Genomic DNA, 21731 nt, shown 5'->3' with positions numbered 1-21731 from the left:
ACTTGTCTGTAATTCATTTGCAAATTTGTTTCTCCACATCCCTTCCACTAGTAAGTGGTCTATATTCTACACCAATCAATGTTATTGCATCTTTCCCATTCTTTACCTCTAGCCAGAGAGATTCTGTCCTTGATCCCTCTGGAACATTCTCTCTCTCCAGTACTGTAATACCATCTTTAATCAATATTGCCACTCCCCCAGCTTTTTTTCCTTTCCTGTCTCTCCTAAACACATTGTACCCAGGAATATTTAATGCCCAATCCTGCCCTTCTTTGAGCCAGGTCTCTCTTATAGCAATATCATAATTCCATTTGTCAAGCTGTGCCTGCAGTCCACCAATCTTATTAACCACACTCCGTGCATTCATATACATGCACATTAACCCTGATTTAGGCTTTTATATTCTCACCCTTATTCTGAACCCATTGAATGACTTACTGTTGCCCACTCTAATTCTATCAAACTCTCCAGGTATTGTGTCTACCTTAATACTACTCTCTGATATATCCCGGTCATCAGTTGATACTTCACTACTTCCCACTGCCAGTTTTTCTCCTCTGCACTCTGAATTTCCCCTCAGGTTGCCATCCCCCAGCCAATCCAGTTTAAACCCTCCCCAGCAGCACTAGCAAACCTCCCCAGGAGGACATTAGTCCCAGTCCTGTTAAGGTGTAACTCATCTTTCTTGTACATTTCCCACCTGTCCCAGAACTGATCCCAATGCCTCAGAATCTAAAGCCCTTCTTCCTCCAGCCACGTGTCGAACTGCAATACCTTCCTATTCTTATGTTCACTAGCACATGGCACTGGGAATAATCCTGGGATTACTGCTCTTCAGGTTCTGCTTTTCAATTGTGTGTGTGTGTGTTACAGGGAGTGAGAGTGAACTCAGATTGCCCCCACCATCCTCTCTCTCTGCATTAACCCCTTATGGACAGGGACACTGTGGGCTGTAGTGAACTCAGATTGTCCCCACCATTCTCTCTCTCTCTGCATTAACCCCTTATGGACAAGGACAATGTGGGATATTGTGAACTCAGATTGGCGTCTCTCCAGCCACTCTCATTCACTCCAGCTACTTGCATTTGTTCAGTCAGCAGCTTGCAGAATGTCTGCCAAGGATCATTGAGATTACATGAATACAAGTCATTGCCTAGTACAACATATAAGCTTCCGTCAGTGTGATGAATGTAGCAGAGATGGAAGCAGAGGCATGCATGCAAGCAACATGAGGACATTCTGAAGGAAGCTCCCATATGGGGGCTTTGGCACTGGATTCCTTGCTGCCTCTCAGTCAGTTGCACTCTCATTGTCTTTTCCGGACATTTTGTTTTGCCTGGTGTTTATGTCTGAATGTAGCTGCTTATGTAGCGCTGGACTCAGTCACTGAGCTTTAACCTGTGGTCAGAACCCATTTCTCATCAGTCCCTGTGAACTCTAGCCTGTCTGCTCAATCCTCCTGTGAAGATCCCTCTCTGCTGAAATGCTGTCAAGGCCACTCGCTCCTCTAGCCTTCTGGTATACTCAGAACTGTATTCCTAACGGTGTGGTCCACCCCAACGTAGTCTTTAAACCTCTCATACAATCTAACGTTGGCTACGGATAGGATTGTAATCCTACAGGGAAGATGGTGAAATATAGCTGCCAGTTTGATCCTGTCCCAGGATCAGCAGTACATCCAAGGATGCAAAAATAAAAGATTACACTGGGTGATTTATAGTTTCAAAAGCTGTTCTGTGCAGATTTGAGAAAGCATTCCCAGTGGATCACCACGCCCTGCTCCTCTACATTCCCAGTGGATCACCCCACCCTGCTCCTCTACATTCCCAGTGGATCACCCGCCCTGCTCCTCTACATTCCCAGTGGATCACCCCGCCCTGCTCCTCTACATTCCCAGTGGATCACCCCGCCCCGCTCCTCTACATCCCCAGTGGATCACCCCGCCCTGCTCCTCTACATTCCCAGTGGATCACCCCACCCTGCTCCTCTACATTCCCAGTGGATCACCCCGCCCCGCTCCTCTACATCCCCAGTGGATCACCCCGCCCTGCTCCTCTACATTCCCAGTGGATCACCCCACCCTGCTCCTCTACATTCCCAGTGGATCACCCGCCCTGCTCTACATTACCAGTGGATCACCCCGCCCTGCTCCTCTACATTCCCAGTGGATCACCCCGCCCCGCTCCTCTACATCCCCAGTGGATCACCCCGCCCTGCTCCTCTACATCCCCAGTGGATTACCCCGCCCCGCTCCTCTACATTCCCAGTGGATCACCCCGCCACGTTCCCAGTGGATTATCCCGCCCCGCTCCTCTACATCCCCAGTGGATTACCCCGCCCCACTCCTCTACATCCCCAGTGGATCACCCCGCCCTGCTCCTCTACATCCCCAGTGGATTACCCCGCCCCGCTCCTCTACATTCCCAGTGGATCACCCCGCCACGTTCCCAGTGGATTATCCCGCCCTGCTCCTCTACATCCCCAGTGGATTACCCCGCCCCGCTCCTCTACATTCCCAGTGGATCACCCCGCCACGTTCCCAGTGGATCACCCCGCCCTGCTCCTCTACATCCCCAGTGGATTACCCCGCCCCGCTCCTCTACATTCCCAGTGGATCACCCCGCCACGTTCCCAGTGGATTATCCCGCCCTGCTCCTCTACATCCCCAGTGGATTACCCGCCCCGCTCCTCTACATCCCCAGTGGATTACCCCGCCCCGCTCCTCTACATTCCCAGTTGATTACCCCGCCCCACTATGTTCCCAGTGGATCCCCCCGCTCCTCTACATCCCCAGTGGATTACCCCGCCCCACTCCTCTACATCCCCAGTGGATCACCCCACCCCGCTACATCCCCAGTGGATCACCCCACCCCGCTACATCCCCAGTGGATTACCCGCCCGCTCCTCTACATCTCCAGTGGATTACCCCGCCCCGCTCCTCTACATTCCCAGTGGATCACCAGGCCACGTTCCAAGTGGATTACCCCGCCCCGCTCCTCTACATCCCCAGTGGATTACCCCACCCCGCTCCTCTACATTCCCAGTTGATTACACCGCCCCGCTACGTTCCCAGTGGATCCCCCCCGCTCCTCTACATCCCCAGTGGATCACCCCGCCCCGCTCCTCTACATCCCCAGTGGATCACCCCGCCCTGCTCCTCTACATCCCCAGTGGATCACCCCGCCCCGCTACATCCCCAGTGGATTACCCCACCCCGCTCCTCTACATCCCCAGTGGATCACCCCGCCCCGTTACATCCTCAGTGGATTACCCGCCCCGCTCCTCTACATCCCCAGTGGATTACCCGCCCCGCTCCTCTACATTCCCAGTGGATCACCCCACCCTGCTCCTCTGCATTCCCAGTGGATCACCCCGCCCTGCACTACATTACCAGTGGATCACCCCGCCCTGCTCCTCTACATTCCCAGTGGATCACCCCGCCCCGCTCCTCTACATCCCCAGTGGATCACCCCGCCCCGCTCCTCTACATCCCCAGTGGATCACCCCGCCACGTTCCCAGTGGATTATCCCGCCCCGCTCCTCCACATCCCCAGTGGATTATCCCGCCCCGCTCCTCTACATTCCCAGTTGATTACCCCGCCCCACTATGTTCCCAGTGGATCCCCCCGCTCCTCTACATCCCCAGTGGATTACCCCGCCCCGCTCCTCTACATCCCCAGTGGATTACCCGCCCCGCTCCTCTACATCCCCAGTGGATTACCCGCCCCGCTCCTCTACATCCCCAGTTGATTACCCCGCCCCGCTATGTTCCCAGTGGATCCCCGCGCTCCTCGACATCCCCAGTGGATCACCCCGCCCCGCTACATCCTCAGTGGATTACCCGCCCCGCTCCTCTACATCCCCAGTGGATTACCCCACCCCGCTCTACATCCCCAGTGGATCACCCGCCCCGCTACATCCCCAGTGGATTACCCGCCCCGCTCCTCTACATCCCCAGTGGATCACCCAGCCCTGCTCCTCTACATTCCCAGTGGATCGCCCCACCCTGCTCCTCTACATTCCCAGTGGATCACCCCACCCCGCTCCTCTACATTCCCAGTGGATCACTCCGCTCCGCTCCTCTACATTCCCAGTGGATTACCCCGCCCTGCTCCTCTACATTCCCAGTGGATCACCCTGCCCTGATCCTCTACATTCCCAGTGGATCACCCTGCCCCACGCCACTGTATTCCCAGTGGATCACCCTGCCCCGCTCATCCACATCCCAGTGGATCACCCTGTCTCGCTCCTCTACATCCCCAGTGGATCACCCTGCCCCGCTCCTCTACATTCCCAGTGGATCACCCGGCCCCATCTGACTACATCCCCAGTGGATCAACCTGTCCCGCTCGACTACACTCCCAGTGGATCACTCCGCTCCGCTCCTCTACATTCCCAGTGGATTACCCCACCCTGATCCTCTACATTCCCAGTGGATCACCCTGCCCCACGCCACTGTATTCCCAGTGGATCACCCTGCCCCGCTCATCCACATCCCAGTGGATCACCCTGTCTCACTCCTCTACATCCCCAGTGGATCACCCTGCCCCGCTCCTCTACATCCCCAGTGGATCACCCTGCCCCGCTCCTCTACATTCCCAGTGGATCACCCGGCCCCACCTGACTACATCCCCAGTGGATCAACCTGTCCCGCTCGACTACACTCCCAGTGGATCACCCGGCCCCACTCGACTACATCCCCAGTGGATCACCCTGCCCCGCTCCTCTACATTCCCAGTGGATCACCTGGCCCCACCTGACTACATCCCCAGTGGATCAACCTGTCCCGCTCGACTACACTCCCAGTGGATCACCCGGCCCCACTCGACTACATCCCCAATGGATCAACCTGTCCCGCTCGACTACATTCCCAGTGGATCACCCTGCCCCACTCGACTACATTCCCAGTGGATCAACCTGTCCCGCTCCTCTATATTCCCAGTGGATCAACCAACCCTGGTCATCTGCATTCCCAGTGGATTCCCCCAACTGGTCTTCAAGATTCCCAGTGGACAACGCGCCTCCCCCCAAGTCCTCCACATTCCCAATGGATCCCACAGACATCAGCATTTCCAGCTGTTCACCCCATCTTCTGCATTTGCACTACAACTACAGTACTCTCCCCACAGTCCTCCATCTCCCCAGTAGATCGCCTGGTCCTCCACGTCCCCGGTAGATCACCCGGTCTTCCACGTCCCCGGTAGATCGCTCGGTCCTCCACGTCCCCGGTTGATCTCTTGGTCCTCCACGTCCCTGGTTGATCTCTTGGTCCTCCACGTCCCCAGTGGATCTCTCGGTCCTCCATGTCCCCAGTGGATCTCTCGGTCCTCCGCGTCCCCAGTATATCACTCGGTCCTCTACGTTCCCAGTAGATCTCTCAGAACCTCTACGTTCCCAGTAGATCTCTCAGTCCTCTACGTTCCCAGTTGATCTCAGTCCTCTACGTTACTAGATCTCTCAGTCCTCTACATTCCCAGTTGATCTCTCAGTCCTCTACATTCCCAGTTGATCTCTCAGTCCTCTACGTTCCCAGTTGATCTCTCAGTCCTCTACATTCCCAGTTGATCTCTCACTCCTCTACGTTCCCAGTTGATCTCAGTCCTCTACTTTCCCAGTAGATCCCCCAGTCCTCTATATCCCCCGGCAAACCTAACAGTGGATAAGACTGACACAACACACACAGTGTGACTGAGATATCCATCCACCCCAGGGACTACACACACAGTGTGACTGAGATATACATCCGCCCCAGGGACTACGCACTCACAGCATGACCAAGATATCCATCCACCCCAGGGACTACACACACAGCGTGACTGAGATATACATCCGCCCCAGGGACTACACACCCAGCGTGACCAAGATATCCATCCGCCCCAGGGACTACACACTCACAGCATGACCAAGATATCCATCCACCCCAGGGACTACACACACAGTGTGACTGAGATATCCATCCGCCCCAGGGACTACACACACAGTGTGACTGAGATATCCATCCGCCCCAGGGACTACACACTCACAGCATGACCAAGATATCCATCCACCCCAGGGACTACACACACAGTGTGACTGAGATATCCATCCACCCCAGGGACTACACACACAGTGTGACTGAGATATCCATCCGCCCCAGGGACTACACACACAGTGTGACTGAGATATCCATCCGCCCCAGGGACTACGCACTCACAGCATGACCAAGATATCCATCCACCCCAGGGACTACACACACAGTGTGACTGAGATATCCATCCGCCCCAGGGACTACGCACTCACAGCGTGACTGAGATATCCATCCGCCCCAGGGACTACACACACAGCGTGACCGAGATATCCATCCATCCCAGGGTCTACACACACACAGCATGACCAAGATATCCATCCACCCCATGGTCTACACACACAGTGTGACCAAGATATCCATCCACCCCAGGGACTACACACACACAGCATGACCAAGATATCCATCCACCCCAGGGACTACACACACACACAATGTGACCGAGATATCCATCCGCCCCAGGCACTACACACACACAGCGTCACAGAGATATCCATCCACCCCAGGGACTACACACACACACAGCGTGACCGAGATATCCATCCGCCCCAGGGACTACGCACTCACAGTGTGAACGAGATATCCATCCACCCCAGGGACTACGCACACAGTGTGACTGAGATATCCATCCGCCCCAGGGACTACGCATTCACAGTGTGACTGAGATATCCATCCACCCCAGGGACTACACACACAGCGTGACTGAGATATCCATCCACTCCAGGGACTACGTGCACACAGCGTGACTGAGATATCCATCCACCCCAGGGACTACACACACAGCGTGACTGAGATATCCATCCACTCCAGGGACTACACACACTGCGTGACTGAGATATCCATCCACCCCAGGGACTACGTGCACACAGCGTGACTGAGATATCCATCCAGCCCAGGGACTACGTGCACACAGCGTGACTGAGATATCCATCCACCCCAGGGACTACGTGCACACTGCGTGACTGTGATATCCATCCACCCCAGGGACTACACACACAGTGTGACTGAGATATCCATCCGCCTGGGTAGCTGAATGTGAGGGCAATGGGAAATGTGAGCAATATCTGGTCACAGCAACACGACACGGGGTTAGAGTGGAGAATGGGAGCAGTAATGAACATGCCCAGGAACGTGCTCATGCGATAGCAGCAGACCAACAGACACAGACACCAACATGCACCACCTTTTTAGGCTTTGTTCCGCGCTGCATGAATGTTAAAGGTTAAAAGACAGAGGTTAAAGGTTAAAAGGCAGAGGTTAAAGATTAAAAGACAGAGGTTAATATCACTGTGATCAGTACTTTCCTGATTTGCACATTTTTACTCATTCAAGGGATGTGTCACTGGCAAGAGCTTTGCTCATCTCTCATCACCCTGGAGAAGGTTCTGGGGAGCTGCAGTGATATGGGAACATGCACACTGCTGTTAGGGAGGGAGTTCCAATGCAAAGGAGAGGCAGGGACTCATGACTGTCTCCAGTGTAGTGAACAGGGTGAGGAGACTGAGGGGAGAGAGGGGATTGAGGGGAGGGAGGGAAACTCGACAGTCCCGTGTGTACTGAACAGGGTGAGTGGACTGAAGGTAGAGAGAGGATTGAGGGGAGGGAGGGACACTCGACAGTCTCGAGCAGGGTGAGGGGACTGAGGGGAGGGAGAGGATTGAGGGGAGGGAGGGACACTCGACAGTCTCGAGCAGGGTGAGGGGAATGAGGGGAGGGAGAGGATTGAGGGGAGGGAGGGACACTCGACAGTCTCGAGCAGGGTGAGGGGACTAAGGGTTTTGGGGAGGGAAGTTTGCTGCTCTTTAAGAGCGGAATAAGGAGGAGTGTAGAGAGAAACCATGCATGCTCAGAAAATGCAGATGTAAAATCAGCCTGGGCAGAACAAGAGACAACACGAAATAGAGAAGACAAGAGTAGCATATTCCGAGGTGTACTCGAGGTATTTGTCATCTCCGCAGTTCCGAAGATTAAGGGGCAGTTTGATTAAAGTTTTCAAGGCAATTACGGGAACAGATAAAGTAGAGCGAGGGTGAAATTATTCTGGCTTTAAACAGCAGGAAATGCTCAGCAGGTCAGGTGGTTTCTATGCAGAGAGACTAGGTTAATGTTTCAGTTTCATAATCTTTCATCTGAATCCTCGCAATGTGTGTCATCAATCTGAAACATTCACTCAGTTTTTGAAGGGTCAGAGTCTGAACGTTAACTCTTTTTCTCCCCACAAATACTAACAGCATTTCCAGTTTTTATTACAAGTGTCAAGCATCTCCTGTAGGATTTTACTCTGGAACTATACAGGCTGTTTGAGAAATCCAGGATTCAGTTCATAGTCAAAAAATGAGAGGCAATCACTTCAGGATTGCAATTAGGAATCAGTTCAACACAGGGATGGTGGCAAAGTTTGGGTTTCTCTTCCAGTAAGAGCAGCTGATGACAGATCAAAAATTCATTTTAAATCAGAGATGAAGAGCCAGAATCAGAGGGGTGCGAGAGCGCGAGCGATCAGGAGCAGGAGAGCGGACTCCAGCGGCGAGAGCGGGAGCTCGGGCTCCGGGGGAAGGAGAGAGCGGGAGCGCGGGCTCCGGGGGTGAGGCGGGAGCGAGAGTGGGAGCGGGAGCGCGGGCTCCGGGGGAAGGAGAGAGCGGGAGCGCGGGCTCCGGGGGAAGGAGAGAGCGGGAGCGCGGGCTCCGGGGGAAGGAGAGAGCGGGAGCGCGGGCTCCGGGGGAAGGAGAGAGCGGGAGCGCGGGCTCCGGGGGAAGGAGAGAGCGGGAGCGCGGGCTCCGGGGGAAGGAGAGAGCGGGAGCGCGGGCTCCGGGGGAAGGAGAGAGCGGGAGCGCGGGCTCCGGGGGAAGGAGAGAGCGGGAGCGCGGGCTCCGGGGGAAGGAGAGAGCGGGAGCGCGGGCTCCGGGGGAAGGAGAGAGCGGGAGCGCGGGCTCCGGGGGAAGGAGAGAGCGGGAGCGCGGGCTCCGGGAGAAGGCAGGAGCGGGAACGAGAACGAGGGCTCCGGGAGAAGGCGGGAGCGGGAACGCGGGCTCCAGGGGAAGGAGAGAGCGGGAGCGCGGGCTCCGGGGGAAGGAGAGAGCGGGAGCGCGGGCTCCGGGGGAAGGAGAGAGCTGGAACGCTGGCTCCGGGGGAAGGAGAGAGCGGGAACGCTGGCTCCGGGGGAAGGCGGGAGCGGGAACGCGGGCTCCGGGGGAAGGAGAGAGCGGGAGGGGGGGCTTGGGCTCCGGGGGAAGGAGAGAGCGGGAGCGCGGGCTCCGGGGGAAGGAGAGAGCGGGAGCGCGGGCTCCGGGGGAAGGAGAGAGCGGGAACGCGGGCTCCGGGGGAAGGAGAGAGCGGGAACGCGGGCTCCGGGGGAAGGAGAGAGCGGGAACGCGGGCTCCGGGGGAAGGAGAGAGCGGGAACGCGGGCTCCGGGGGAAGGAGAGAGCGGGAACGCGGGCTCCGGGGGAAGGAGAGAGCGGGAACGAGGGCTCCGGGGGAAGGAGAGAGCGGGAACGCGGGCTCCGGGGGAAGGAGAGAGCGGGAGGGGGGGCTTGGGCTCCGGGGGAAGGAGAGAGCGGGAGCGCGGGCTCCGGGGGAAGGCGGGAGCGGGAACGCGGGCTCCGGGGGAAGGAGAGAGCGGGAACGCGGGCTCCGGGGGAAGGAGAGAGCGGGAACGCGGGCTCCGGGGGAAGGAGAGAGCGGGAACGCGGGCTCCGGGGGAAGGAGAGAGCGGGAACGCGGGCTCCGGGGGAAGGAGAGAGCGGGAACGCGGGCTCCGGGGGAAGGAGAGAGCGGGATCGCTGGCTCCGGGGGAAGGAGAGAGCGGGATCGCTGGCTCCGGGGGAAGGAGAGAGCGGGATCGCTGGCTCCGGGGGAAGGAAAGAGCGGGAGCGCGGGCTCCGGGAGAAGGCGGGAGCGGGAACGCGGGCTCCGGGAGAAGGCGGGAGCGGGAACGCGGGCTCCGGGGGAAGGAGAGAGCGGGAGCGCGGGCTCCGGGGGAAGGCGGGAGCAGGAGCGCGGGCTCCGGGGGAAGGCGGGAGCAGGAGCGCGGGCTCTGGGGGAAGGCAGGAACGCGGGCTCTGGGGGAAGGCGGGAGCAGGAGCGCGGGCTCTGGGGGAAGGCGGGAGCAAGAGCGCGGGCTCTGGGGGAAGGCGGGAGCAAGAGCGCGGGCTCTGGGGGAAGGCGGGAGCGGGAACGCGGGCTCTGGGGGAAGGCGGGAGCGGGAGCAGGAGCGCGGGCTCTGGGGGAAGGCAGGAACGCGGGCTCCGGGGGAAGGCGGGAGCAAGAGCGCGGGCTCTGGGGGAAGGCGGGAGCAAGAGCGCGGGCTCTGGGGGAAGGCGGGAGCGGGAACGCGGGCTCTGGGGGAAGGCGGGAGCGGGAACGCGGGCTCTGGGGGAAGGCGGGAGCGGGAACGCGGGCTCCGGGAGAAGGCGGGAGCGGGAACGCGGGCTCCGGGGGAAGGAGAGAGCGGGGGCTCGGGCTCCGGGGGAAGGCGGGAGCGGGAGCGCGGGCTCCGGGGGAAGGCGGGAGCGGGAGCAGGAGCGCGGGCTCTGGGGGAAGGCGGGAGCGGGAGCGCGGGCTCCGGGGGAAGGCGGGAGCAGGAGCGCGGGCTCTGGGGGAAGGCGGGAACGCGGGCTCTGGGGGAAGGCGGGAGCAGAAGCGCGGGCTCTGGGGGAAGGCGGGAGCAGGAGCGCGGGCTCTGGGGGAAGGCGGGAGCGGGAGCGCGGGCTCTGGGGGAAGGCGGGAGCGGGAGCGCGGGCTCTGGGGGAAGGCGGGAGCGGGAGCAGGAGCGCGGGCTCTGGGGGAAGGCGGGAGCGGGAGCGCGGGCTCCGGGGGAAGGCGGGAGCAGGAGCGCGGGCTCTGGGGGAAGGCGGGAACGCGGGCTCTGGGGGAAGGCGGGAGCAGGAGCGCGGGCTCTGGGGGAAGGCGGGAGCAGGAGCGCGGGCTCTGGGGGAAGGCGGGAGCGGGAGCGCGGGCTCTGGGGGAAGGCGGGAGCAGGAGCGCGGGCTCTGGGGGAAGGCGGGAGCGGGAGCGCGGGCTCTGGGGGAAGGCGGGAGCAGGAGCGCGGGCTCCGGGGGTGAGGCGGGAGCGGGAACGCGGGCTCTGGGGGTGAGGCGGGAGCGGGAACGCGGGCTCTGGGGGTGAGGCGGGAGCGGGAACGCGGGCTCTGGGGGTGAGGCTGACTGGGATGCTGGAGCACTAAGGGACTGTGCAGTGTGTGATGCTCTTTGCCTCCTCAGGCCTCTCCTGCAGTGGACGCAGGAATTTTTGAAGTATGATGGGCTGACATCCTAACGAAGGAGCGGACAGGGATTACCGGTTCCAGGACTGTCTTTACCATCAATAACCGGGGATTGGTCTGTCTCCCAATGTGCAGGAAGGTCCCTTTCTATAGGGGTTTTCTCTCAGTAGTGTGTGCAGCGATGTGGTGTAGCTGGATTAGGGACACCTAGACTGTGTCAAAGGAAAGATTTGCCTTACAACAGCAGCAATTCCTCATTATCCACTCGACTCACCAGTTTGCTGCTTTTAGGAGTCTCAGTCATCTCTGCAAAAAATAAAGAAAGGTCAATAACTAAGATTGATTTACAGTTACTTAAGAAGATGATTCTAAACCTGAAATGTGGGATTTTCCCACAACAGTTCAAACCCATTTGTAGTTAATTTACCAGAGAATCTCGTTTTACCCCACTCCACTATGCTCTTGGTGCGCCCACGGCCAGTACAGGGGTGCACTGTTCAGCACCCAGAGTCATACAGTTATGCAGCACGGAAACAGGCCCTTCAGCCCACTGTGTCCGTAGCTCCCTAAATTCTTGTTGCAGGACCTCAGCCCTCTTTCTATGTCCTTGGTACCAATGTGAACCACGACCTCTGACTGTTCGCCCTCCCCCTTCGCAATGTCCTGCAGCTGTTCTGTGACATCCTTGACCCAGGCACCAGGGAGGCAATGTATTGGGTTGTCATGGCACCCAGTGCGTCAGACCACACAATGCACCAGTCCCCAGCGCATCAGCACCGAGCACATCATAAGAATATAACATAAGAAATAGGAACAGGAGTAGACCATTCAGCCCCTCGAGCTTGCTCCACCATTCACTAAGATCATGGCTGATCTTCTTGTGTTTCAATTTCCACATTCCCATCTATCCCCGATAAGCTTTGATTCCCTTCCCTAACAAGAATCTATCTACCTCTGCCTTAAAAATATTCAATGTCCCCGCCTCCACCACCTTCTGAGACAGAGAGTTACAAAGTCGCACAACCCTCAGAGAAAAAATTTCCCCTCATCTCTGTCCTAAAAGGATGACCCCTAATTTCAAACACTGCCCCCTAGTTCTGGACTCACCCACAAGAGGAAACATCCTTCCCACATCCACCTTGTCAAGGCCGTTCAGGATCTTGTATAACTTCAATCAAATCACCCTTCACTCTTCTAAACTCCAGTGGAAACAAGCCCAGTCTGTCCAACCTTTCCTCATAAGACAACCCACTCATTCCAGGTATCAATCTAGTAAACCTCCTCTGAACCGTCTCCAACACATTTACATCCTTCCTTAAATAAGGAGACCAAAACTGCCCACAGTATTCGAGGTGCGGTCTCACCAATGCCCTGTATAACTGAAGCATAACATCCTTACTTTTATGTTCAATTCCTCTCATAATAAAGGATGGTATTCCATTCACCTTAATTACTTGCTGTACCTGCATACTAACTTTTTGTGACTCATGTACTAGAACACCTAGATCCCTCTACACCTCAGAATTATGCAGCTGTTCTCCATTTAAGTAATACTCTGCTTTTTTGTTCTTCCTGCCAAAGTGAACAACTTCACATTTTCCCACATTAAACTCCATTTGCCAGATCTTTGCCCCGTCACTCAGCCTATCTATATCCATCTGCAACCTCCTCATGTCCTCTTCCAAACATACTTTCCTACCTATCTTTGCGTCATCTGCAAATTTAGTTACCATGTCTTCACTCCCCTCATCTAAGTCATTGATGTAAACTGTAGAGTTGAGGCCCCAGTACAGACCCCTGTGGGACACTGTCTGTTTTTACATTTCTTGCTAGCTTCCTCTTATCGTCTAACTTCTTTCTCCTCATTAACTTTTTAGTCATTCTCTGCTGTTCTTTATATTCTGCCCAATCATTTTTGCAGAGTCGTATGCCTTTTCCTTAAGTTTCATTCTTTCCTTAACATCCCTAGTTAACCACAGATGGTGGTTCCCTCCCCTCAGAAGTTTTCTTTATATATAGGATAGGGGAATTTGAGCTTTGCCTTTACTTTAAAAGATGCCTGCATTCTAGTGAGGTTTTATGACTCTTGAAGGGAAGCTAAAACAAACATGAGGTAGGAAAAAAAACTGTACTGTTGCTGAACAGGGGCCCAAAGACAGGGAGCCACAGAGATAGGAAAACTGAAAAGCAATTTCACTTCAGTTGAAACCAGGAGGAGCTGAACACAGCAGGAGGGAACTGCACAAACTGCATAGAGCAGATTTCCCAAAGTAACTAAAAGGTCCCAAAGCCAAGGAGTGGGACAGAAAGGAGGGGTCCCAAGAAGGCCCTCTAGCTAAAGGAAAAGAACAGGAATTTGGAAAAGGTCCTATTAAGAGAAGTTAAGAATGAGGAGCAGAGGGAGGTTCCAAGTTTATAAGAGAAAGCTGCAGGGCACAGACTTAAAGCAAAATAGGCTCGTGAGAAGCTAGAAGATCCACGGAGACAGCGAAGATCTGTAACTCTTTACTGTGGGCCTGTGAAGCAATGGTGTCCTGTTGGCACGTCTGAGTACCTGAGAGAGGGTGCATGGAAGGCAAAACTTGAATGCATGTGGTGATCTAAGGGGCAGGAACACCGGATGAAGAGTTCAAAACCCAAGATGTGGACCCTTGTGGAAGGCAACCAAGAGAAAGTGTTGTTTGGGAGAAGATTCCAAAGCAGGTTCTAAGAGAGTGGACATTGGAAACCCCCATGTGAAACACAGAAAAACCAGTCAGACCGGTTGACTGACAGTGTGACAAGCGTCTTGGGGAGTAGATGAGGGATCCACAGCCTCTGTTTGGGGTGGCATCTGTCACTTGGTTTCACAGTGTGGTGTGTCTGACCATAGGTCACCTATTGGTTTACATGGACTATGTACTTACTTCAAGAGTATAAGATAGCTCTTGTAACTTGTGTTATCCTTACAAATCTGTACCTGTCTGTAAAGGTATAGTTGTGGGTGAAGGAGAATTGTAATATATTTAATCCTTTCTTGCTTGTTTAATGTTTTATTCTCTTGTTAAAAGTTCATTAGCTGACTCCTGTGACTCTTCAGTAGCTGCTCTCCACATTTCTAAACAAAACATAAAAGTTAGGATCTATCAAGCTGGGCTCCACCCTGGGATCTGGCTTGTCCAGTAGTAACATCAGCTGGGATCATAACAACACATCTGCATGTACGGAAGCTATACATAAATACACAGGCGCTGCTCTTTGCAAGCAGAAAGAGCATCTACACACACTGTTTCAGCTAAACAAAATAAGTGACAGCCATTTGTTGACTCATTCCTCAGGGCAATGCCTTGACCAATCAGGGCCAAGCAGCCTGGTTTAAATATCAAACAATTCTTGTCAGTTAACTGTCAGTTGCCATCAATTGGTGCATTCTCCATGACAAAGCCTGTACCAGAGTCCACTTGCCTAACAATCAGCACTCTCTTCACAGACAGTATAAATTGTTGTTTTCCCCTTATATTTGGTATTCTTGTTGATGTCCTGATGAGTGCAAGATGAAAAGCTCTGACATGTCTCTTTTTTCAGCAATACTCAGGTTCTGTCCTACCAGGTGACTCATGTTAACCCTGAATGTTAAGAGTGTCTGATAGATATTGTAGATGGTTTTGCTTTTCTAGCTTTGTACAGTGAAGTTGATTTTGTTTAGACCTGTGGAATCGCGTGGCTTCATTTTCTTCCTGGGTAACTGGAATTTCAAACTTTGTCCGCTTTAAACAAAAAGTCACTGATCCCGAACCGGGTCACAACAACCCCAGTTCATGTCAGGAAGTATTCCGGTAGATGCAGCAAGCAATTAGAAAGGCATATTAGAAAGGGCAAATCGGGCCCCATTGCAAGACAGCTAAAGTTGTCTTGCTGCAATTCTATTGGGCTTCAGTTGGATCCCACCTAGAATACTGCAGACAGCTTTGGTCTCGGTACCAGAGGAAGGGTATATGTGCCTTGGAGGAGGTTCAACAAAGCTTCACTAGACTGATTCCTCAGGTAAGAGTGTTGTCCTACAAGGGGCCTAGGGTCTCTGGAGTTCAGAAGAATAGGTGATCTCACTGAAGGGGACTGACAGGGTAAATGCTGGAGAGTCTAGAGCCCAGGACACAGTCTCAGAATTACGGTCATTCAGGACAAGATGAGAAACTTCATTAAAACAGCTGTGAAATTTTAAATCAGCAGTGGCAGGTCAGGAGCTTGGGTCTCCTAGGAATGCGTTAGCCAGGAAATGGCTGCACCTATGCAGACGCAAAGTGAAACTGCAGGTCAGGTGACCTGAACCGAAGGAGCACTGAGCTGAATCCAGGGAGCAAGACACGGGATGGGGACAAGGAGGGAGAGGTCCCAAACCAGCGAGTAGGACAGAAAGAAGCCCCAGGAGCAAGTCTTAGGCAGGGACAAAGTCAGGAATCAGAAAGAGGCCCCAGAAGGAAAGGAGCAGAGCACTAGTCTCCAAGTAATAATCACGGCTGACTTTTATCTACATATAAACTGGAAATATCAGATTGGCAGGAGTAGCCTGGATGTGGAGAATGCTTTCAAGATTGTTTCTTCGAGCAGCACATTCTGGGGCCAACCAGAGAGCAGGTTACATTAGACTTGGTATTATAGGCCAGTTATCTTGACGTCTGTCGTGAGGAAGATGTTAGAATTGATCATTAAGAAGGTTATAGCTGGACACTTGACTCCCTTGTCGATCAGAAATCAGTCTAACTCAGCCTTGAATATATTCACTGAGACAGCCTCCCCTGCTCTCTGGGGAAGAGAATTCCACACACTGACAACCCTGAGAGATGAAATTCCTCCTCATCTCCATCTTCAATGGGGAGAGTCCTTATTTTGAACCTGTTCCCCCTCGTTCTCGTTTCTCCCATGAGAGTGAACATCCCCTCAGTATCAAACCTGTTAAACCCCCTCAGAATCTTAGATGGTTCAACAAGATCATCTCTCATTCTTCTCAACTCCCATATCTATAGAGCCAACCTGTTTAATCTATCTAAGAGTGAATGGGTCCTCTGCCTTGTTTCTGCATTCTAATTTCTATCCATTTACCCTGAATAACTCTCTCGATGCCCACTGCCTCCAATGTATGCCCCTCTGCTGCACATTCACCTCAGGGTTTTTGGATAGTCTGTGCTCCCTCACCGAATCAGTTCTCCACAGATTTAGCCAGTGATGGCGGTGTGCGGCTGACTGGCTTGTTTCACCGCAGAGACAACAAGCTCATGCTTCCTAATGAATCAGGATCCCCTACCTCGCTTGGGAAGCTTTGAAGACAATGGTTCCTGTGGGGTATCAGGGGAAGTGGTGTCAGCGCCATCCTCGACGAGCTGGATCTGAAACAAATTAAAAATCCACCCAAACATTGACAATCTCCAACCACTGACACCCCACCCCTTCAAATCAAAACAACAGAGCCTGCACCCCGCAAACCCAACATCCCAAGCCCCAAACCAAACACCCCGAACCCCAAAACACCCAACACCCGAATCCCCAAAAACAAACATCCTACCCCCAAAAACCAACACTAGAACCCCCAAAACCCAACACACTGAACCCCAAAATACACAACATCCGAACGCCCAAACGCCCAAAACCCAATGCCCGAACGCCCAATACCCAATGCCCAAATGCCCAAAACCCAACGCCCGAACGCCCAAAACCCAACACCCGAACGCCCAAAACCCAACACCCGAACGCCCGACACCCGAACGCCCAAAACCCCGACACCCAAACACCCAAAACCCCGACACCCGAACGCCCAAAACCCCGACACCCGAACGCAAAACCCCGACACCCGAACGCAAAACCCCGACACCCGAACGCAAAACCCCGACACCCGAACGCCCAAACCCCGACACCCGAACGCCCAAACCCCGACACCCGAACGCCCAAAACCCCGACACCCGAACGCCCAAAACCCCGACACCCGAACGCCCCAAACCCCGACACCCAAACGCCCAAAACCCCGACACCCAAACGCCCAAAACCCCGACACCCAAACGCCCAAACCCCGACACCCGAACGCCCAAACCCCGACACCCGAACGCCCAAACCCCGACACCCGAACGCCCAAACCCCGACACCCGAACGCCCAAACCCCGACACCCGAACGCCCAATCCCCGACACCCGAACGCCCAAAACCCGACACCCGAACGCCCAAAACCCGACACCCGAACGCCCAAACCCCGACACCCGAACGCCCAAACCCCGACACCCGAACGCCCAAACCCCGACACCCGAACGCCCAATCCCCGACACCCGAACGCCCAAAACCCGACACCCGAACGCCCAAACCCCGACACCCGAGCGCCCAAACCCCGACACCCGAACGCCCAAACCCCGACACCCGAACGCCCAATCCCCGACACCCGAACGCCCAAAACCCGACACCCGAACGCCCAAAACCCGACACCCGAACGCCCAAAACCCAACACCCGAACGCCCAAAACCCAACACCCGAACGCCCAAAACCCAACACCCGAACGCCCAAAACCCAACACCCGAACGCCCAAAACCTGAACTCCCAAAACCAAAAACCCGAACCCCAAAACACCCAACACCCTACCCCCAAAAACCAATGCCCGGACCCCCAAAACCCCAAACACCCTACCCCCAAAACCCAACACCCGAACTCCAAAAACATCAACACCCGAATCCCAAAAAACCATCAACACCCGAACCCAAAAAAACCAACGTCCCAAACCCCAAACGGCCTGAACCCATAAAAACCAATGGGCCAAACCCCAAAACCCAAACAACCACTGCCCCAAAACCCCAAAAATGCAACACCCCAAATCCCAAAACCGCAAACCCAACAGTCTGAACCCCAAAAATCCAATGCCCCAAACCCCAAAAATCCAATGCCCAAACCCCAAAAATCCAATGCCCCAAACCCCAAAAATCCAATGCCCAAACCCCAAAAATCCAATGTCCCAAACTTCAAAAATCCAATGCCCCAAACCCCAAAAATCCAATGCCCAAACCCCAAAAATCCAATGCCCAAACCCCAAAAATCCAATGCCCCAAACCCCAAAAATCCAATGCCCAAACCCCAAAAATCCAATGCCCCAAACCCCAAAAACCCAATGCCCCAAACCTCAAAAACCCAATGCCCCAAACCCCAATGCACCAAATGCTCCAAACCCCAATGCCCCACACCCCAAAAACCCCAATGCCCCACACCCCAAAAACCCCAATGCCCCACACCCCAAAAACCCCAATGCCCCACACCCCAAAAACCCCAACGCCCCAAACCCCAAAAAAACCAACGCCCCACACCCCAAAAAACCCAACACCCCAAACCCCAAAAAACCCAACGCCCCAAACCCCAAAAAACCCAACGCCCCACACCCCAAAAAACCCAACGCCCCACACCCCAAAAAACCCAACGCCCCACACCCCAAAAAACCCAACGCCCCACACCCCAAAAAACCCAACGCCCCACACCCCAAAAAACCCAACGCCCCACACCCCAAAAAACCCAACGCCCCACACCCCAAAAAACCCAACGCCCCACACCCCAAAAAACCCAACGCCCCAAACCCCAAAAAACCCAACGCCCCAACCCCAAAAAACGCAACGCCCCACACCCCAAAAAACCCATTGCCCCAAACCCCAAAAAACCCAACGCCCCAAACCCCAAAAAACCCAACGCCCCAAACCCCAAAAAACCCAACGCCCCAAACCCCAAAAAACCCAACGCCCCACACCCCCAAAAACCCATCGCCCAAAAACCCAACGCCCCACACCCCAAAAAACCCAACGCCCCACACCCCAAAAAACCCATCGCCCCAAACCCCAAAAAACCCAACGCCCCACACCCCCAAAAACCCATTGCCCCAAACCCCAAAAACCCAACGCCCCACACCCCAAAAAACCCAACGCCCCACACCCCAAAAAACCCATCGCCCCAAACCCCAAAAAACCCAACGCCCCACACCCCCAAAAACCCATTGCCCCAAACCCCAAAAACCCAACGCCCCACACCCCAAAAAACCCAACGCCCCACACCCCAAAAAACCCAACGCCCCACACCCCAAAAAAACCAATGCCCCACACCCCAAAAAACCCAACGCCCCACACCCCAAAAAACCCAATGCCCCACACCCCAAAAAACCCATCGACCCAAACCCCAAAATCCCCACCGCCCCACACCCCAAAAACCCCATCGCCCCACACCCCAAAAACCCCATCGCCCCACACCCCAAAAACCCCATCGCCCCACACCCCAAAAACCCCATCGCCCCACACCCCAAAAACCCCATCACCCCACACCCCAAAAACCCCAATGCCCCACACCCCAAAAAACCCAACGTCCCACACCCCAAAAAACCCAATGCCCCACACCCCAAAAACCCCAATGCCCCAAACCCCAAAAACCCAACGCCCCAAACCCCAAAAACGCAATGCCCCAAAACCCAAAAAACCCATCGCCCCAAACCCCAAAAAACCCAACGCCCCACACCCCCAAAAACCCATCTACCCAAACCCCAATGGCCCAATGCTCCAAACCCCAAAAAACCCAACGCCCCACACCCCCAAAAACCCATCGCCCCAAACCCCAAAAAACCAATGCCCTGAAACCCCAAATACTCAATGTCCTGAACCCCAGAAACGCCCAAACCAATGTTCTGATCCCCAAAAAACCAACTCCCACACCCCAAAAACCCAACACCCCGAATGCTGAGCCACAACACCCTGAACCCCAAAACCCTAATGTCCTGAACACCAAAAGCCCAATACCATGAACCCCCAAAACCCTACATCCCAAATGCAAACACCATGAACCCAAAAGAGCTCAATACCCTGAATCTCAAACTCAATGTCCTGAACCCCCAAAAAACCAACCCACCAGACCCCAAAAAACATGCCAAACCCCCAAAACTCGATGTGACTAACCCTAAAAATCTAAGGTCCAGAACCCCACCATCCTGACCACAAAAACCCAATTGGCCAAACCTGATGTCTCAAACCACAACATCCCGAACCCCAGAAACCCGACTTCTCGAACCCTAGAAACCCAATGCCCCAAACCATCAAAAAACCCAACATCCAGAACCCCAAAAACCAAATGCCCAGAACCCCAAAAACCCAAAGTCCAGAACCCCAAAAACCCAATGTCCAGAACCCCAAAAACCCAATGTCCAGAACCCCAAAAAAGCAACGTGCTGAAACCCAAAAACCCAATGTCCAGAACCCCAAAAAAGCAGCGTGCTGAAACCCAAAAACCCAATGTCCAGAACCCCAAAAAAACGTGCTGAAACCCAAAAACCCAATGTCCAGAACCCAAAAAATCAAAGTGCTGAAACCCAAAAAACCAATGTGCTGAAACCCAAAAAACATCATCCTGAACCTCAAAAACATAAAGACCCAAACCCCAAAAACCTAAAGAACAGGTCCCCAAAAACCTAACAACCCAAACCAGAAAAAACCAACATCAGCAACTCCAAAATCCCAAACCTGAAACATCACAACACCTGGCTCCTCTGAATACCAACCCCAAAACACCAACATATCCCGACAAGCACACCTCCCAATCTCTCCGCAAACCAAATACCAAAACACCCCCATCACATACAGCAGCCACTCCACACCATCCCAACACAAAATCCACACCCAGTACCAGTCCAACCACACCACCAAATACAAACCCAAGCACCCAAACATCCAGCACACTCAATGTCTCCTGCAATGCCGTCCCACCTCCAGGTCAGGATTCGGTAACACTTTACCTGCGACTGGCGTACGAAGATGCCATGACTCTCCTCACAGGTGAAGTATCTCTTGCCTTGCACTGTTCCATCATTTTTACCCTTGGCGTCATCCAGAATCACTCCAACCCATTTCCCAGAGGCAAACATAGTGGCACCCACATAAGCAACAGTGCCCCGGTGCCCCTTCCCGATAACTTCCACACGTGAGCCCACCTTCAGGGGTTTCCCGGCTCCTGTCTCACCACTCATTCTGCTATTGTTTGACTGCAAAGAAAGGACACCAATGGTTAATAACGAGAGAAAGAGAGAACTGTGTTTGCAGGGGTGGGAGGTGTCAAACCACACGAGACAGCGCTGCAAAGTGGAAGCAGCAAGTGGAGGATAAGATAGTCAGAGAGATGATTCATCAATATTAATAGGTCAAAGGATGTTATATCTGAGCAATTATCGGCAATACTTAGTTCTGTTGAAGAGACAAATGGACTCAAAACGTTAACTGTGTTCCTAGCCGCAGATCCTGCCAGACCTGCTGAGATTTTCCAGGTACTTTCATTTGTGTTGGAATTCCAACATCCACAGTATTTTGCTTTTACCAACATTAATGCCCAACACAACACTGCAACGGAGACGAATGCCCGACACTAATACCCAACACTGCTCCCGACAATAACACACTACAAAAATACCCAACACTGCTCCC

General features: G+C 54.3%; 1 protein-coding gene across 1 annotated transcript in view; it reads right to left on the bottom strand.

Annotated features, from left to right (window-relative positions):
- The window catches only part of LOC121276109 (dynactin subunit 1-like), a gene marked incomplete at its 3' end in the record, with an annotated part of 249284 nt that extends 227993 nt beyond the window's left edge, over positions 1 to 21291 (bottom strand). The window contains exons 1-3 of the mRNA XM_041184072.1: positions 21050 to 21291; positions 16569 to 16650; positions 11562 to 11593 (exon numbers count right to left, since the gene is read on the bottom strand). Of these exons, the coding sequence (XP_041040006.1) occupies positions 11562 to 11593; positions 16569 to 16650; positions 21050 to 21280 (345 nt within the window). The remainder of the gene's footprint in view (positions 1 to 11561; positions 11594 to 16568; positions 16651 to 21049) is intronic.
- Between the last annotated feature and the right edge of the window lie 440 nt (positions 21292 to 21731).

Source organism: Carcharodon carcharias, chromosome 1 (genome assembly GCF_017639515.1).
Source record: "Carcharodon carcharias isolate sCarCar2 chromosome 1, sCarCar2.pri, whole genome shotgun sequence".
NCBI classification, from domain to species: domain Eukaryota; kingdom Metazoa; phylum Chordata; class Chondrichthyes; order Lamniformes; family Lamnidae; genus Carcharodon; species Carcharodon carcharias.
Note: the sequence above shows the minus strand (reverse complement) of the source record. Positions and strands in the feature narration are given on the sequence as shown.